At 36.6% G+C, this 17,406-nt stretch overlaps 1 protein-coding gene across 8 annotated transcripts in view; it reads left to right on the top strand.

Moving 5' to 3' along the window:
* The window catches only part of TBL1XR1 (TBL1X/Y related 1), a 113,799-nt gene extending 96,812 nt beyond the window's left edge, over nucleotides 1-16,987 (top strand). For all 8 annotated transcript variants that reach the window (XM_080623078.1, XM_080623076.1, XM_080623077.1 and 5 more), the window contains 11 exons: nucleotides 1,281-1,413; nucleotides 1,609-1,750; nucleotides 2,017-2,080; nucleotides 2,182-2,279; nucleotides 3,987-4,047; nucleotides 5,235-5,356; nucleotides 5,845-5,919; nucleotides 8,346-8,473; nucleotides 8,658-8,823; nucleotides 9,711-9,812; nucleotides 11,592-16,987. In XM_080623078.1, the coding sequence (XP_080479204.1) occupies nucleotides 1,281-1,413; nucleotides 1,609-1,750; nucleotides 2,017-2,080; nucleotides 2,182-2,279; nucleotides 3,987-4,047; nucleotides 5,235-5,356; nucleotides 5,845-5,919; nucleotides 8,346-8,473; nucleotides 8,658-8,823; nucleotides 9,711-9,812; nucleotides 11,592-11,618 (1,118 nt within the window). In that variant the 3' untranslated portion in view covers nucleotides 11,619-16,987. The remainder of the gene's footprint in view (nucleotides 1-1,280; nucleotides 1,414-1,608; nucleotides 1,751-2,016; nucleotides 2,081-2,181; nucleotides 2,280-3,986; nucleotides 4,048-5,234; nucleotides 5,357-5,844; nucleotides 5,920-8,345; nucleotides 8,474-8,657; nucleotides 8,824-9,710; nucleotides 9,813-11,591) is intronic.
* The last annotated feature ends 419 nt before the right edge of the window (nucleotides 16,988-17,406 follow it).

The following is a 17,406-nucleotide window of genomic DNA, read 5'->3' on the forward strand; positions in this document are numbered from 1 at the left end:
TGGAAGTTATTGAATTACATATTTGAGAGGAGCTACAGCTTTTGCTGTAAAAGCACGTGGAGAAAAGAGATATTTTTGAGAGAATATCCATATTAAGCCTTGTACAAGTTTTGCATTTTACAGCTGGATTTCAGTAGGGTTTTTTTCCTTATTCTATATGATAAATAAACTGGAAAAATAATCCTTGTCTTAAAAAAATAAGCTCTTTGATGTTTTCATTTAAAAATCTCAAAGGAATATGTACTTGTTAACTGTGAACTGGGTAGAGTAGGTGTAAATTTCAGATCTTAGCCACTGTTAAATGTGATTCCAGCAACCCCTACTGGCTGTTACACCAAATTATACTGGCATTGATTCTCTTAAACTGAATCAATGTTTTTTATATGGTGCTCTTTCTTTAAAATATGCATGTTCTCTTAGCCTTTTCTGTTTTCCCATGCATACAAACAGCAACAGAAACCCTTAATATTAAATTAAGCAATAGATGTGAAATGGTTTCTTTAACCACAGTGAATAAATACAGAGCAGGTGAACTCTTCAGCATTTTTTATATTTTGCATTTACACTAGTGTGAATTTATTTTTAATAGAAAATTATTGATGGTAGCTGCCAAGAAAACTGTTCTGTCAGTTGAATTACCTCCATTACATTTTGCAGAACAATATGGATTCAACATCACTTCCACACAGAAAGCTATGTATTGCCACAATTCCACTGTAATTGCCGATGCAGTTTAAAAAGCTCTGTTATCAGTTTACCATATCACCAAATGTTGTTATATTAATTAAACCCATTTTGTAAATGAAGTGTCAGAGATGTTGATTTAAAACCTGTTTGACTGCAGTTGGTGAAAAGAGAGAGTTTTGAAAACGGATGTGTCATAAGTGTATTTTTAAAGCACAACATAGACTAGTAACATATTGTACTATGCAGTATTGTGCCTGAAAAACTGTCAATACTTTCAACATCAGCGTTTATTTTTTCACATAGCAAAGAATTAACTTTTGGCCTCAATTTAAAGTTTCAAAATTAAATCCGTTTAGATGCTGACGTTTAAAAGGGTTAAGAGCTTTCTCACATTTTTGAAACATCCCATCTGTTTATAGTACTTCATAAATAAAAATAAAGGAACATTACAGCTTTGTCAACTTTTGATCTACGTAAATTAGGAATTAATTGTTATGTTCATGCTGGAAGAATATGAAGCATACAGTAGTTACAGTGTACTGTCCCAAAATATTAAAATCCACCTTTCTCTACTGTTATTTCCCATAATGCAGATAATCATACAGATATGATGGAAGTAGATGGAGATGTTGAAATTCCTCCCAACAAGGCAGTGGTGCTGCGTGGCCATGAATCTGAAGTATTCATTTGTGCCTGGAATCCCGTTAGTGACCTTTTGGCCTCAGGGTATGTGCATTAACCATGTATGTACGTAATATCGGTGCTCATTGGCATACTTCTGTATGTTGATGGTAACAAGTTAAAATAATACCTGCCCTAACACTGTAGATCAAATACCACAATGCTTGCTGTTCTAAAAATAGTGCTTTTTAAAATTGAATTATTTTACTGAGAGTTACATTCTCAGTAACTTTTTTGTAGATCTGGAGATTCAACAGCACGGATATGGAACCTCAGTGAAAACAGCACGAGCGGCTCTACACAGCTGGTACTTCGACACTGTATACGAGAAGGAGGGCAGGATGTACCCAGCAACAAAGATGTGACATCGCTGGATTGGAATGTAAGTAGAAATGGCAGTGCTCAAAATACTCCAAGAAAATTGTACCTATAATTTTGCATAGTCAAATTTTAAGTGACAACAACTGTGCATCTTCTGCTACAGTTCCTGAAATATTTCTATTTTTGAGTTGCTTTGTCATTTCTTGTATTACGCTTCGGGGACTTTTTAGTAAGTTGTAGTCAGTGGAGTAAATATTGTAAGTAAATCTTGTGCATTTACTTTGTGTCATATAGTAAAAATAAATAAAATAACCTTTTTGCTGGCAGAGTGAAGGTACACTTCTAGCAACTGGGTCTTACGATGGCTTTGCAAGGATATGGACTAAAGATGGTAAGTGAAATACTTTTCACTTCCAGTATATTTTCCTGTATTGTGGCTCACAGCATAGTTTTTTATTTTTTTAATGTATTCATATCAATATAAATTTTCAGGTAATCTTGCCAGCACCTTAGGGCAACATAAAGGTCCTATATTTGCGTTAAAATGGAACAAGAAAGGAAACTTCATTTTAAGTGCAGGAGTGGACAAGGTGAGATAATCTTTGGTAAAGTTAAAATTCTTTCCTTCACCGTTATAATCTAATTGTAAACATAATAGCAAAGCATTAGAAAGTAAGTAAATGAAACTAAAGGCAGGGGATGTAAATATGTGCTTACAAAGAACTTGTAATGCTAGCAAGGCTTCCTTGTGTTATGTAGTAGTTTACTGAGATATTTTAATTTATTAGATTTCAGTGTCCCTAGATCTCTTCTCAGTTAGGTTAGCCTAAGTAAGTGCATTGAACGCAGGAACATTAAACCTTTGTAAAACCAAATCATCTAAAATTTAGTGAAGCACTTTATGAAAGACGCAGAAAACCAATTGTACTGAAGGAATAGTTTGGCGCTGATCTGGATATCAGTCAAGCCTGACAATGATTAAAAAAATTAGAGCTGAAACGTAAGAAAAGTCAATATATACTGATAACTGTTTTATTTCACATCTCTAAACAAACTTAGACCCACACGGTCTTTAAATTCAAAGCCCTTGTTAGTGAGGGAAATTTCATTAAAGGTAGGAAAAGCACCTAGTGATGAAGAATAGACTTAAGATGCATTCAAAGGATAGAACAGACTATTTGAAGACTAAGAAGAGTTTAATTTTCCCTTTGTAATTGATTCTTACTGAAGTGCAGAATTAAACACAGGCTTTCTCTTAGTGAGACTGGCAAACTACAAGCTCAGTAAAACCACAGGCCCACAACACATAAAACTGGCAGTGTCACTGTAAAGTAGTAGATTTTCTCCTTTATTTATTACTTTTTTCCTGCAAGCATTTAACATGATTTACTTTAGTGCCCAGCTTTGTAAATGCTAGTGCTGGCACTAAGAAAGGAAAAGTAAATGTCTCGAAGCATAAAAAGAATGGTTTTCTTCTTTTGGCAGCTGTGATATCTTATGCCAATTTTTAAATCTTTGTGGAGGTATTCTGGAGGAGGTAGAAGCCTTGTTTCAGTCACTAAAACTTGGACAAAGCAACTGAGATTATGCTTTGAGAAATACTCTGCATTAGGAAAAAAGATTGACCCAACCTTATGCTGCTTTTCCATGAATAATTTGTGTGGTCAGTTCATGCTTCCTGTGTCAAAATTCTCATTGACTGTTGAGGTAGGTCAGGATTATTGGCATATAATGTAGTGATTATAAAGTACTAATTTTGTCATGTTAAATTTCTTTCATCAGAAAGATATCAGAAGTATTGGCAGAGAACAAAATTCAACCCTTAAATCTTTCAGATTGTTAAGTATGAAACTGTTTATGTAAAGATCTCCTTAGGAACAAATGAGTACTTGAAATTATAATTTGAATATACAAGTATTTGAAATTAAAATAGGTGTGTGGAGTGGATTGCAAGAATATAATTAGGACTAAAGAAATGAATCTGTTTCATTTTGTTTATTAAGTGAAAAAAAAAAACCAAACCAAAACCAACACAATCCCCTTCTTCCCTCTAGACCCCAAAATGTGATTAAACGCCTTTGTAATATTGCGTTATACTAAGTTTTCTACTCCTGTCTGTACACCTACTACCATTTCCTTAAGTACTGGTAAAGCACTAGAAACACATAATCGGGAGGATAGGAGCAGGTATGGGCAATGGGAAGTAGACTAGGTAGTCTGATACATGTGAATGGTGGTAGTTGTGGGGATATTAGCAGTTTGTATAAGTTTGTTTATTATTTATCTGTTTAATACAGACCACAATTATTTGGGATGCCCACACTGGTGAAGCCAAGCAGCAGTTTCCTTTTCATTCTGGTAAGTCTTGATTTTGATCATTCAGGATTATCATCTAAAAAGACGAAATAAATGATCTCTGTGTGATTTACACCCTTTTGAAGTCTTAGAGGCAGTCTTTGGATACTGACTCCCATATTAACAATCTTGGGAATTTTGAGAACGTAAATGTAGAATTTTATTGGTTTTATAATTTTGTAGCTCCCAATTTTATTACAGTTCTATGAAAGTCAAGACAGAACCCAAATATTACTGACTTTTTGTAGCACAGTGGCAGAAAAATTAAGTGGGTGGGCCACAAAGGATTTGTGTTTATCAGATAAAGGACTGATCTGTCATTTTCCTGCTACAGTAATCCCAGCTCTGCATCCCATTGTTCTGTGCTGCCTGCTGTGCTGCCCCCAATTTGTTTGGCCGCAAACCAGCTGAAAGGCTGTTCACTGGCCAGCTGGGATAAGTGCGCAGCACCTCAGGAGGTCAGACAAATTGCTTTGTGAGCTGCATGCTGTGCAAGCCTGCCAGAATCAGCTGGTAAATAGAATAGAGAGGATGACGAACACATTGTTGAAGGGCCTTCAAGGGATGTGTCTCGTTTCCACTTTTTATTCCACTCGTACTACATTTTCAGTGGTATGACAACAGTCAAAAACATCAATTCTTTATGTACTCCAAGCAATTCTGTGTGTTATCTGCCATAAATATCTTGGCTTGATCAAATGGAGTATGCTGCCCATGATTAAGCTTCAAGTTACAACACCTTATAGTGCTGGAATTAAGAAAGGAAATAAATCATTACCTTTCACTGGCTGCCATCTATCAGCACAAGCATGGGCTGTTAGTGGAGATAAAGCTCATGCATGGTGATGTGTTAAGTTGTGGGAACCTGTTCCTATTGCTGACTCTTGAGATTTATTCATAGGTGACTTAACTACATCTTGTCCTGCTGTACTGTCTTCTGTATGACTGTTTAATTTCAGATATATTTCGTGTTTTAGTGACTTCTATTAAATTTTGTTCTATTTCTTTGTGTAGGACTGGTTTTGACTGCATTTCTCACTGTTCATAGTGTTTGGTTATCTTCAGAACTGCTGTAAAATTAATGATTGCTTCCTGTTGGCATTTGTTGTAAGGTGGTCCATGCTAAATTTGCAAATCAAACTCCTGCATAATACATACCATAGTTTCAAATACCTTCGTTTTTCTTTTAGCACCAGCATTAGATGTCGATTGGCAGAGTAACAACACGTTTGCCTCTTGCAGTACAGACATGTGTATTCATGTCTGTAAACTAGGACAAGATAGGCCCATCAAAACCTTCCAGGGTCACACAGTAAGTACTGAAAAATTGGGGGGCACTGTATGTTTTTATTAATAAGAGATTGGGGGCCATGTATACTTGCCAGTATACACCACTCGTGTAACGGGTCTGTGGCAACAGGCAGTGGATACACATGTGCAGGTAGTTATAGTTAAGGTCATATGTTAACTGTAGTCTCTGTCATTATTAGAAGAATTATGACTCCCATGTGCAGCTTTCTTTACCAGTGCCAGGATGGCATAGCAAAAGTTAGCTTCAGAAGAAGAAATACTTTCTTTGCTACGCACAACCAGTGTTGTGTAAGAGCATGGACGAGATAATGATGCTAATATTATGATGAACTTCAATAACAGTTGTTGTTATTGCAGGCAAAGCTAGGAATGAAAATTAAATGTTAGAATATTAAGTTATACAAATACTCCTGTCCAGCTTTATCTTTCATAAGCTGTCATTTGTAATGGAAGTGAAGACTCCAATTTATTCTCACTGTTCAATTTTAGAACGAAGTAAACGCAATCAAATGGGATCCAACTGGTAATCTTCTAGCATCCTGCTCTGATGATATGACTCTAAAGGTAACGGAGGTTCTGGTACTGGCTCTTGTCTTTGCATGACTCTGAAATGCACAGCATTAGCTTGGGGAATCCAGCAGTATCACTGTTCTTGCCGTGTCATCTAATATTTGCTCTTTTTTAGTACAGCGAAGTTAGGCAATCCTAGCAAATCCCTGTTAATCAGAGCCAAGCTTTGGTCCCGAGAACTTGTTACAGGCTGCCACCCTGAGACTTGAAGCATGATTTATTAGGTGCTTTTAGCTGTTTACAGAATCGGGTCATTAATCATTAAACTGTCACACTTGATGGCTGCTTTTGGTTAAAAGGAAGAGTTGGAATGCATAGAAGTTGTGTACCACATACAAGAATGCATGACTACCCTTTTCCTGGTTTTCCTTCATTTTCCCCTTCTTCTTAGTTAAAATCTTTGGCATTTTGTGTCTTAAAAAAAGAGAGTTCTCTTTGTTTTTTTTCCAGTTCATTGGGAGTAATTTTACTCCCAGTGTAAGTTTTTAGTTGCCCATTGTCCTCCAAATAATTCATAGCAACATGCTTGCTTGTAGAACTGGAGCAAACTCATGAATGTAGAGGATACTGTAACTTACACATATGACTTCAAAGCCCATTAGAGAACCATAGAAGAATCTCACCAGGTTAGATACACTAGAAGAAATGAGATGGTTCATGCCTGACAGGCCTGTGCTGTTTCCGTGGTACAGATCCTTTCCTATTACTCCCATACTGCTTTACATTTAGTGGGTGTTTTAGCACCATGTTAGGTCAAGGTTTGGGATACTGTATTTTATGTTGACAGTGCTGTCATGCTAGTAGCCCTTGGGACAGTTACTTCCATCAAGCTCACCATTGTTTAATCAGAGATAGGGAATGGCTGAATGAGTAGCCAGATATTCCCTCCTCTGTTGGCACACGGTCCAGCTTTTGCAATGGAAGTCACCTTATCTAAATACAAAGCTTGATGTCTAGACATCTTTAGTCCACAGAGTGTCTAGCACCACTGGAAAATAATTAATCTTTTCCTAAGTTAAGTGTCTAAGTCAAGTGTGATGAGTAGACCCCTGAGAACATCAGTTGTTCTCCATTGGCAGTGGATGGAGTCAAAATAGCCAGCTTAAGCAAGGTATTTAATACTTAACACAGCTGAAACTCAGGTGAGATAAATTCCAGTCTAGAGCTCAAGGTGTTGCTGCTGCCTCTCAGTGAGTAGAGAGGTGACAATTGAGAACATGTCACTATTTGTGGGCTCAGGCAATTCAGGCAATTAACTTGGTTGCTTTTTTGAATTCAACACAGACTGGAAAGAATTTTATCTTTTTATTCAGGATTATCTGGAAGACCGATTGTTTGTAGATAAGTTTACACATCACTAATCACTTGTGGACCACTTACTTTTCAATGGCAGTAGCAATGAATGTTGGGGTTTGAAGCATATGGAAGGCAATTGATTGACTGATTTATGTATTTTTCTCTCTTGTGATGCCAACTTCATGCTCCGTAGGGCAGCTTATATGGACTCTTTCTATCCCTACTAGTTTTGGAGACACTAGATTTTGATCCCATCAATTTAAACTGGAAACACAATTTTAATTCTCTCTGCACATTAAAAATCAATTTCCCCTTCAGTGAGGCACTAGTTCTGAAGAGCATTATTCATTTAAACATATGCCTCAATTGTATCTTAAATACAGTTGGGCTTAAACATGCGTCTCTTAGCTTCTTCTAACAAAAGTTGAGCTACAAGCACTACTGAAACAGATATCAGAAAGAAAAAGCATTCAGATGATTAGCTACCATATCAAGTTTCACATTTAGGAAAAGATATAAAAGCCTTCCAAAATCTCCTCTGTAGTGGCAATGTAAATCCTTAATAGAATAAAGTTATTTTGCTTGTTGAAGGTTATCATGAAGGAGTTGCAGTCCTAAGGAACTGAGTGAAGTACTGAATAAACACCTAGAAATGCAAATCCAAATAAGCCAGGAAAATGCTTGGTATAGAGGCAGAACATTTACTTCCTATACCTTTATGTCACTCGGTCTGTGTAGCAAAAATCTCATTTAAAAATAGGACTCTGATGCTTGTCAATTCAGACATGAACATATACACATTGCTCTTCTCATTGTAGCATCTGTTCTCATCCGTGCACTTTTCAAGAGGCTTGAAAGTTAACACTTTAAAAAGTGTTTTGAAAGTTAACACTTGCAGATTGCTTTCTATAGACAGTACCTTTTATTACTCATTAACCCCATCAGGTACTTACAACTCAGAGAGTGGAGGGTACTGGAATAATATTTGTCATAATTACTTAAGAAACCCAGTAGCCATAGCAAATGTTTTGAGTTGTCTAAAAAGCTGCAAATGATAAAGAAGAAAGTATTTTAGTACACTATTGTGCTGAGTGTCTTTGTGTTCTCTTTCATTTTTATTGTAGATCTGGAGTATGAAACAAGACAGTTGTGTCCATGATTTACAAGCACACAACAAAGAAATTTATACTATCAAATGGAGTCCTACAGGACCAGGAACAAATAATCCAAATGCCAATCTTATGTTAGCCAGGTACTATTTAATCCTGTTAAATTTAATACCTGTTAAACATCATTTTTACTTCACTCGTTATATATGTAGGTTCACAGAATGTTTTGAAGCATGTAAGATACTAATCATATTGTATTTGTATTAGTAAAAAAAAAAAATATATCAAATCAAGATGTTAATTAATCTGTGTTTTTTTCCTTGGCAGTGCATCCTTTGATTCTACTGTTAGGTTATGGGATGTAGACAGAGGAATTTGTATTCATACTCTGACAAAACATCAAGAACCTGTGTACAGTGTAGCTTTCAGTCCTGATGGCAGGTACCTGGCCAGTGGCTCCTTTGATAAATGTGTACACATCTGGAATACACAGGTATAGATCTTCTGTCTGTTTAGAAGTTTGTGTTCCGGTCTTTTCCATCAGCACCCTTCCACCATGTTTTGACCACAAATTGCTTTGCCATTCCTAACACCCTGCTTCGCTTTCTCTTTGGTCTAATGTTATTTCTGTTACTGGATGTAAACTTAATTTATCTCTTTGAGTGCTTGGCTAGGGTGAAGCAATAATTGTATTTACATTGTCTTTACTTAGAAATAAAAGCAACAATAAAACAAACCCCACAAAAACCCCAACCCAAACAAACACAAAAACCCCAACAACCAACCAAAACCACACCACTTCCAACAAAATACATTCAACAGTGATTCCAATAGCATGTTGCATCCATAAATTGTCTTTGTTACTTTAAACTCCTGGTAACAGTTTTGCTTTGAAAAGTGATGACTAGGTGTAGACATAGAAATCTGATAGCTGTTTCATTGAATTTCACTGAAAATAAGAGCATGTAAAGTGAGAGAAGACAATGATGACACAATGTAAAATTCTAAGAAAGAACACTGTTACTGGCTTTGCATTTCAGGCAAAAAAAAAAAGGCTGATTGCAAATGAAAGTCTAAAGACCTTTGTGTCAGAAAACGTGATCTCTGGCTACTGGGAATTAATTGGATATTAATTTTTAAGAGGCTTATTTTAGTAATTTGAGGTAGTCATGGTCATCCCCAGTTTTGCCTGTCAAACATGAGATTGTTTGCCGTGTCCTTTAACACGATGCTGAGGTTATCCACAAGTCTCATCTGAATCATTTCCTCTGAGAATTTCAGCCTTTAAAAGCCATGGGAAAGTTTTACATTTTATGCAAATCTTAATTGTTTGCTTGGATTTTATTAATTATATTAATTACATGTTTTGTCCCTTTTTAGACAGGTGCCCTAGTTCACAGTTACCGGGGAACAGGAGGGATTTTTGAGGTTTGCTGGAATGCAGCAGGAGACAAAGTTGGAGCAAGCGCTTCAGATGGTTCAGTAAGTGTTGCTTGACTTGGTTGACATTCTAACAACCAGCATCTTCTGGAAATCTTTTGACTAACAATGGAGACAAAGTTTTCTTCTGTAGCTGTAGTTTGAATGCGGTCAGCTCACCTATAGATTTTGCCTGCAAGAGTTCAGTAATGTCATAAGGAGAATGTCTTTATTCCAGCTTAATGCATTATTGTCCTAAATCCTCCAAAAATCTCAGAAGGTGGAGATGCCCGTAATTTAGATTTTCTGTCCCTATGGGAGCTTACTATGGAAATGTATTCAGTGTGGCTGGTCTTTTCATTGTAGCCTGGAAACAAATTAATTTTAGTCTTTCTGAGTGAAAATGTTCAATGTAGGTGATATTATTACAGTGCATGATAGGAATGAAATATCTTCTGCATTGCATTCAGCAGAAAGTACGGCAAAACAAAGTACAAATTTCTGAATGCTCGTCATTAAAGTTACTAAAAATGATAGGAGCTATACGTAAATACCAGTCTGCTTACTGTGCTTAGAAAAAGCAGGACATTAATTCACGTTTAACTAATCATGAATGCACCCCCTATCATCTGACAGTAGTGTACTGTTCCTCTTCTGACATTTTTCTACAAAGTATCGCAGTAAGATGTTAACATGCAGTTCTTCAAAACAAGGACAGTGCTTGGGTTTTTTTTGCTTGCCCCTCTTTCTTTTGCCATGGTTTTTAAAAAAGGAGAAGAGAGCCTAAGGAAAAGCAAAATTAAAATAAGAGTCATAAAGGGATCATATTTTGAAGCGCTGTAGCTTAAATTAACAAATGTCAGTAAGTGGCAATCCTGGTGGCTTTGTATAGTCCAGTCTCAGTATCCTGACAGAGATGCCAAAGCATTCTCCTGTCCTGCATGCTCCATGCTGGTAAGCAAGATCACATTGTTACAGTTAAGAACAGAAAATAGGAAGTTCTAGATTTTAGATAGATTAAATTCTAGAGAATTGATTCTGATTTGTCTTTCATATCATTTTAGTCCTGCAAGTATAGGCAATATCATACATAGAGAAAAATCTCAAGGCATACCCTGAGTAGAAATTAATTATCACTCCCTCTCGATGACCCTGTTACAGATATGCTGTGAAACCTTTCCAGTCCTCCAGTTAATTTGTCCCAAGAGGCTGATTGTACTTGCAGCAGACTTGTTTTCATTTAGTTTCTGCTCTTCTAAAACTGTTTAGCCTATTTTGTTTTATATTTGCTAGCAAAAGCCCTTCTTCTCTCCTGTTTTAAATATATTTATAGCTGTTAACAACTAAGCAAATACAGGCACTTTTGAACTGTTTGATGCCTAAAAGCATAGCTTTTGTAGATTTCTATATCTGACAGAACTAGAAGCACTAGTTGGTGAAGATTTTGTGAAGACAAAAACTGGAATCTGTGTGCCGTTAACTGTTCATTCAGAATTGTTGTGATCAATTCTAGATTTGGCCACACATTTTTAATTTCATTTTACTGTATTTTTATAGCCTAGATTCAAGTAAGTTCTCAGCTCCATAATATCAGTAACAGGCAAACCACTTACAGAAGATGTTGTTAATGCTCTGATAGTAATTCATTAGGCAGCAGTCTTCGAGTCTGACTGTAGACAAATTGTTCACTTGGTGACTTTTTCTTCTGCCCAATCTATTTTTAATAGATATAAGATTAAGCTTACACAATCTGTTTTGTAGGTTTTGCTCAGATACTTCACACATTAAGTATGTAATATTGTGCCATGTGCAATTTCTGTATCTGTGTTTTTTTTCTTGCAGGTTTGTGTATTAGACCTACGGAAATAGCGCTATTAGTTGGAAGCCATGGACCGACTATGAATGTGTACATAGCCAAAATGACTGTCCCTGACCCATGTACTGCTATAGTCCCAATTGAACCATGGCCAGTCCACTACAGCCAAACGTAAAAGAAATATATACATATACTGTATATTAAAAAAAGAGGGGGAAAAAAAAAAAAAGACACCCTGAAGAGGATGACAGAGTTTTGTCACAGCTTGTGAATCCTGTTCACCAAGTGCTGGAATCTGCTGTGCCCCGAAATAACATTTAAAGGTTTTGGATATGAAAAACAGAAGAGAGAGAGAGAGAGAAATATACCATATACAAGAGCAGACCCATATACATACCAAATTCAGAAGATACTAATGGCAGCCTTCATTACCCCTTTCTCCCTTTAAATCCATTATGACAATGGATTGTGGGGTATTTTTTTTTTCCTTCTTAGTAGTTGAGCAGTTTGTGTGTACAGAGAAAATGGACTTACAGAAATCTGCAGCAGTAGTTTTTTCTTTGCTTTTAATCTTTGGGGTTTCTGTTTTGTTTTGGTTAAGTTTACGGATGCATGAAGTAAGGGAGTAAATTAGTTTCTTGTTTATGTTTTTTTTCACCTTGGAAAAAAGTGTTTCTTTGAAACATATTTTAGTGCATTCTTTAAAGAGGGAGATTGAACCTGATACTATTTGGTGAATTTTGTGGCTCCCAGAGCACAATTTTGTGAACAGAGGGAGGGTGGAAAAGGGATTATGGAGACAGAAATAAAAAAGAAGAAGGAAAAAATCCTGCTTCAAGGCGTGATATTTCACGTCCTGCTCATCTACAAAGTATGACAGTAATGGGTATAATGCTATGTTTTATTTTCTGGTGACATGGCTGAAATGCAGTAGTTTCTTATTTGAGGCATAATTCTGCCAAATTTAAGAGTAGAAGGGCACAAAAATACAGAAAGGAAAAGTACAGGGATGCAGGGGGGGGAAAAAAAAAAGAAAAAGAAAAAAAAAGGAAAAAATGCATCTTCTGTGTGGCTTTCAGACCATAGCTGAAGTATGGTTGAATTGTGCACTATTGTGAGAAGGAGCAAAGTGTAGCTGGGGGATTGTTTTTCAGAGTCTAAGATCTTTCTGGACAAGGGTTCATGCCACAGCTTCTTTGAGAGTTGCCCATCATTATTTGTAGGAGCTTAGATGTATAATTGTAATCAAACTCCAGTATTAAAAGTATCTCATGTAATTTTCTTTATTAAAATAAAATCTTTGGCATATATTTGATAACACTGCCATTAGGAGGCAAAATGTTTACTACCTTAGATTTAAAAAACCCCCAAACCTTAAACAGAGGACTTGCTTCAAGTTTATTTTAATAGCAGTGATTCAGCTCATTTAAAAGATGAATACTTGCACTAATTGCCCTGCTGCTCCAGTCCTGCAGTTTATTATATCTTGTGACTACATTTCTTTCCAAATATAGGGTAGATGTAAGCTGCTATTTTTTTAATAATCACTACTATATAGCGTCTTTTACTCTGTTTACAATATCAAGTATTTTTCTTACAATGACAGATGTATATGGCAAACCTTTTTCTGCTCATGTGATTAAAAGTATACTGATAGTGATTTTATTTGTAAATGATAGCATGAGGTTGTGTTTACAAGTACGTGTAGTTGAAAAGGTTGCATCATGTCTTGCATAAGATTCCAAGAGTGTAAATTTATAAAAAGAGAGGTTGTCAAATTTATGTCACAGGAATTTTACTTAAGGAATGGTTTATATTACAGAGCTTTGCAAAGTTGTCAGTTTTATAACACTATTTCAATCACAAATGATTTTGTGGCTTATGATTGCTAGTTTCTAATCTATTTGTTTTGGTTTGGTTTTGGTTTATCCTCCCTCCAAGTTAGTTACAAATTGATTTAATTGAGGTAATGCAGCTTTGACATTTTAACCATTGTTCTTTAGGCACTGATTTCTGCTATTTCATGGAACAAATATGACTTGAAGCAAGTCTGAGTTTGGCTAAGGTAGGGTAGCAATTTGCCAGTGGTATAGAGAAGTCAACAAAACACATTCTTTATATATACCCCAGGATTATAATACTATCATACACAGCATTTAAAACCAACAAAAAGTCATATCCATAAAGATGGTCATCTGCAGTGGTTCAGTGCCAGCGATATTTAGGGGTTTGGAACATATTACAAATGTTTAGAGCAATTACCTTGTGAGTTACAATATGTAGGTAATTTAATATATTGAGTGTCTGGCACTTGAAATATTGCTTTTATTGCTGGAGGTCCATGACTGTGGCTGACCTCTGTCATTTAATGAAAAAAAAAATCAAAAAAAAATCTGTGCAATAATTTTAAACTGTGCTCCCAGGAATAGACACAAATGTTTTGAGTATGTTTAAGCTGCATTTTTCGTTTAGCAATGCATTTGTCAATTGCACTGAATTTAAATTTGAAAGTCAGAAGTGATTCTTGATAGTACTTTTGTATTTTAATATGGACAGTTTATTCTTTTTCATACAAGTTATTGGATGATTCTTTCAGCCAGTCTAAACAATTGTGGTGGAATTCTGTGACATAGCTGCAAAATCACACAGCCATGTTTTAGGGTATTGCCATTTTCCTCTTTCTCAATCATCAGCTGTTTTGGTTGTAATTCTGGTTGCTTAAGCATAGAATCACATATTCAGAAATAGGAAAAACGGAGCTTCAGTCTCACAGTTCCAGGTTTTCAGGTGCTTGAAGCACAGTCCAGCAGGAATATCAGATCTGTTGACTTGAGTGCTCTGGACGTGCAGGCAGTAACCCCCAACCTGGTGTTAATCCACAGTGCCCCACGGCAGTGGAATGATGCCGGTTTCCACTAGCAAAGAATCTGGCCAATAGGTATTTTATTGTTGTCCTTTACTAGCATGCCACAGTGCTGCTCCTGCTCACACCTCTTCTCGCCTCTTGTTTTATACATTGCTAAATGCATGCATGCAAGGTGTGCTAGCTTCTGTGATTACATGAAGCAAAAAGAAAAAAAAAAAAGGCAAACCATGACATTAATTATTATCTTTTATAGCACAACGACCTCGTCTTCAGTAGTGAGGTGGACTGTCCAAATTTTTCCTATAAATTGGGTATGCCAAATGTCAGTGAGACCCTGACTTTGTATGAACGTATGCACATGCTTAAGTCTTACGTACTGAGTAATTCTGTCTTGCCTGTTTCCAAAATACATAGGCAAACGTGTGCATAAGCCTTTGCATACATTATAGTTCCTATTCTTTCATGTTCGAGTCATTAATGGGCAAACATCTAAATAGAGGATAAAAGGAAGGGGGAAAACTGGGCTCAGAATTAATGATGGAATAAGGAATGAACTGCACTTAAGTTCTCTGTCTTTCTATGCATCCATTTCAGAATCCCATTTCTCATTTCTGCATAAATTAGTTCCAGGTTTCTGTAGAGTTCCTCTTTTCTATTTTTACTTTACTTTTTCTGTGTTTTTGAATTGATGTAAAGATTCCCAACCAGTGGACTTTTTAGTGTAGCAAAGAGAATATCTAGGTCCTCATAAAAGCTTTTTTAGACTCTTTGTAATGTTGATAAACTCAGTTTATTCTGGGGCTACAATTGTGCAGGGTTATTTAGCATGTCTACTAGATGATTGGAAATCTTATATAAAACACTAAAAGTGCCTCTTTTTCTGGGTTGGGTGGAGGGAGGTAACAGTTACCAGAGTTAGAATGACACGGCATTTTGAAGCATGTTTCTTGATTTCATGACACTTTAATGCATCTTGAGAGAAAGGCCAAAGATTTCTACCAATTTTAATTAAATTTCATTTTGAAAAGCACTCCTTTTTCCTTACACTGCTTACCTCATGCTAGGGTATTTAATGGGACATTGTACTTTCGCAGTGTTTTTTGTGTTTAGGAAGAATAGTAGGTGGCATAGGGTGGTTGTGCCAGTTTGCCTACAGAGCAGTCTTAGCAGCTGATGCGTTCAGTTCTGCTGAATGAAGGAATTTCGTACAAATTGCAAACTGGAGTTTTCAGCTTGTAAATAAGAGGTTGTATGTTTTTGTCTGTTTAGCAAAGAGGAGCCTTGGGACCCAATTTTTTCCAATCTTTACATAACCAGGAATTCCATTGTCTTTCACCTCATGAGAACACCTTGCCAGAGTCGGCATTGGAGGCGTTGGGTCTGTGTAACACCGCACAGCATGCTGCATAGGTAAAGCGAGCCACATCTCGCTCAAGCCGGGACTCCCCTTGGCTTAAGTGAGCGTTTTGCCACAGCAGGGCCTGCCACATTCAGCCCAGTGTTCCTTTTTTATTGACAAGCATGAGTGCTTCTCCCTTCACAAAGTCCTGTAGAGCTATTACCCTGTGGGAGCAGTTTCACACTCTCCAGAAGTCTGAAGAAAGCAGAAGCAACATTGTGGCATGTTAGAAGCAAATATGGCTTTGGGAGACAGCAGTAAAGCTCCATCAAGATCCCTAACATGTTCTGTAGGGAGAGAGCAGTGGCATAATCCTCGCCTCTCCTTCTAGAGAAAGCTCTGAAATATCATGTTCTGTGAAGGTGTGACTGTCTTTGCTGTCAGTCTGATGGAAGGCAGATGAACCAGGAAAATCTGCCATTTCTTGTGGATTGCAGGTTTAGTGTTAATAGTGCTTCAGATCAGTAGTTTTGAGTACATAATTCGCTCTTTCGGCCTTTAAGTTTGAAGCTTGACAATAACTTGAGGCATGTTTTTGTTTTGTTTTCTTTTTTAAATAATCATTCATTTTTACTTCATGTTTTTTGACATTTGTGGGTAAATACAAGAAAACAGTCTGCATGTTGTTGCTAGTCCAGTGTACTTTTGCAATCTTGTCCCCAACAGACTGCAGTGTGCAGAACAGTTAATTCTAGAATACAGAAGTAATTTTCTCTCTCTCCTGACATTGACATTGTAGTTGTAATGGTTTCATTTGGAGTTACAAATCCTTTGGGTCTAATTCTGTGAGCCTACCTATAGCACTGGATTAAAATGTCTGCATCATTTCTTCAGTTATCCAGTTAAATTACAACTGTTGTAAAAGTGTAAACCAGCCCATGACAGTTTTTTGTACTTGTTTAAAGGACTTTTATTGTTCAGTTTTCATGATTATTGTCTAAAGAAGACTGATATAGATGTTCTATACTGTCCTGGACCATGTTAATTACACTTTATGATGTATTTTGGTTCTACATCACAATGATTTGTCCCCAAGGCCCTTATATCCCTTCTAGGCACATTTTCTGTTGCAGTTTCCCTTTGCATTGTATTGCTTTGACAACTGTAATTTGAATCAGATCTGAAAGAGGTCCAGAATAAAATATATTTTGATATTACCTTGCCTGTATGTTATATACCAGTAACTTTAAATGCCCGGTACCGAAGATCTACAGATTAAGCTGGAGAAATGACTGACTAAAACACTAGTTTTAATATTTAGTTTGACACAGTAGCGGGAGATAATACATTGTATAGCTATGTACTCTTAGTGACCACACAATAGATCTCTGAAGCAGTGGAGCTATCCTCTGCCACCATCTACTGCTGTGCATCTAATTTAAACGAACTGAATTCTCCTGTGTGCATTTTATGTGCTTCATCTTCTCTTTACCCATGCAATTGTGGAAGTGAAGCTGAGTCTAGTGATACTCGCAGCTACACTCCAGCTGTTCAGAAGGCATCGGAGGTGTAGGAGCAGTCTCCTCTGTGGTCACAGCAGAGATCTGTTCTTATAGAGTGATTCAATTTGATTAGC

The sequence above is a fragment of the Psittacula echo genome, assembly GCF_963264785.1.
Source record: "Psittacula echo genome assembly, chromosome: 7".
Taxonomy (NCBI): domain Eukaryota; kingdom Metazoa; phylum Chordata; class Aves; order Psittaciformes; family Psittacidae; genus Psittacula; species Psittacula echo.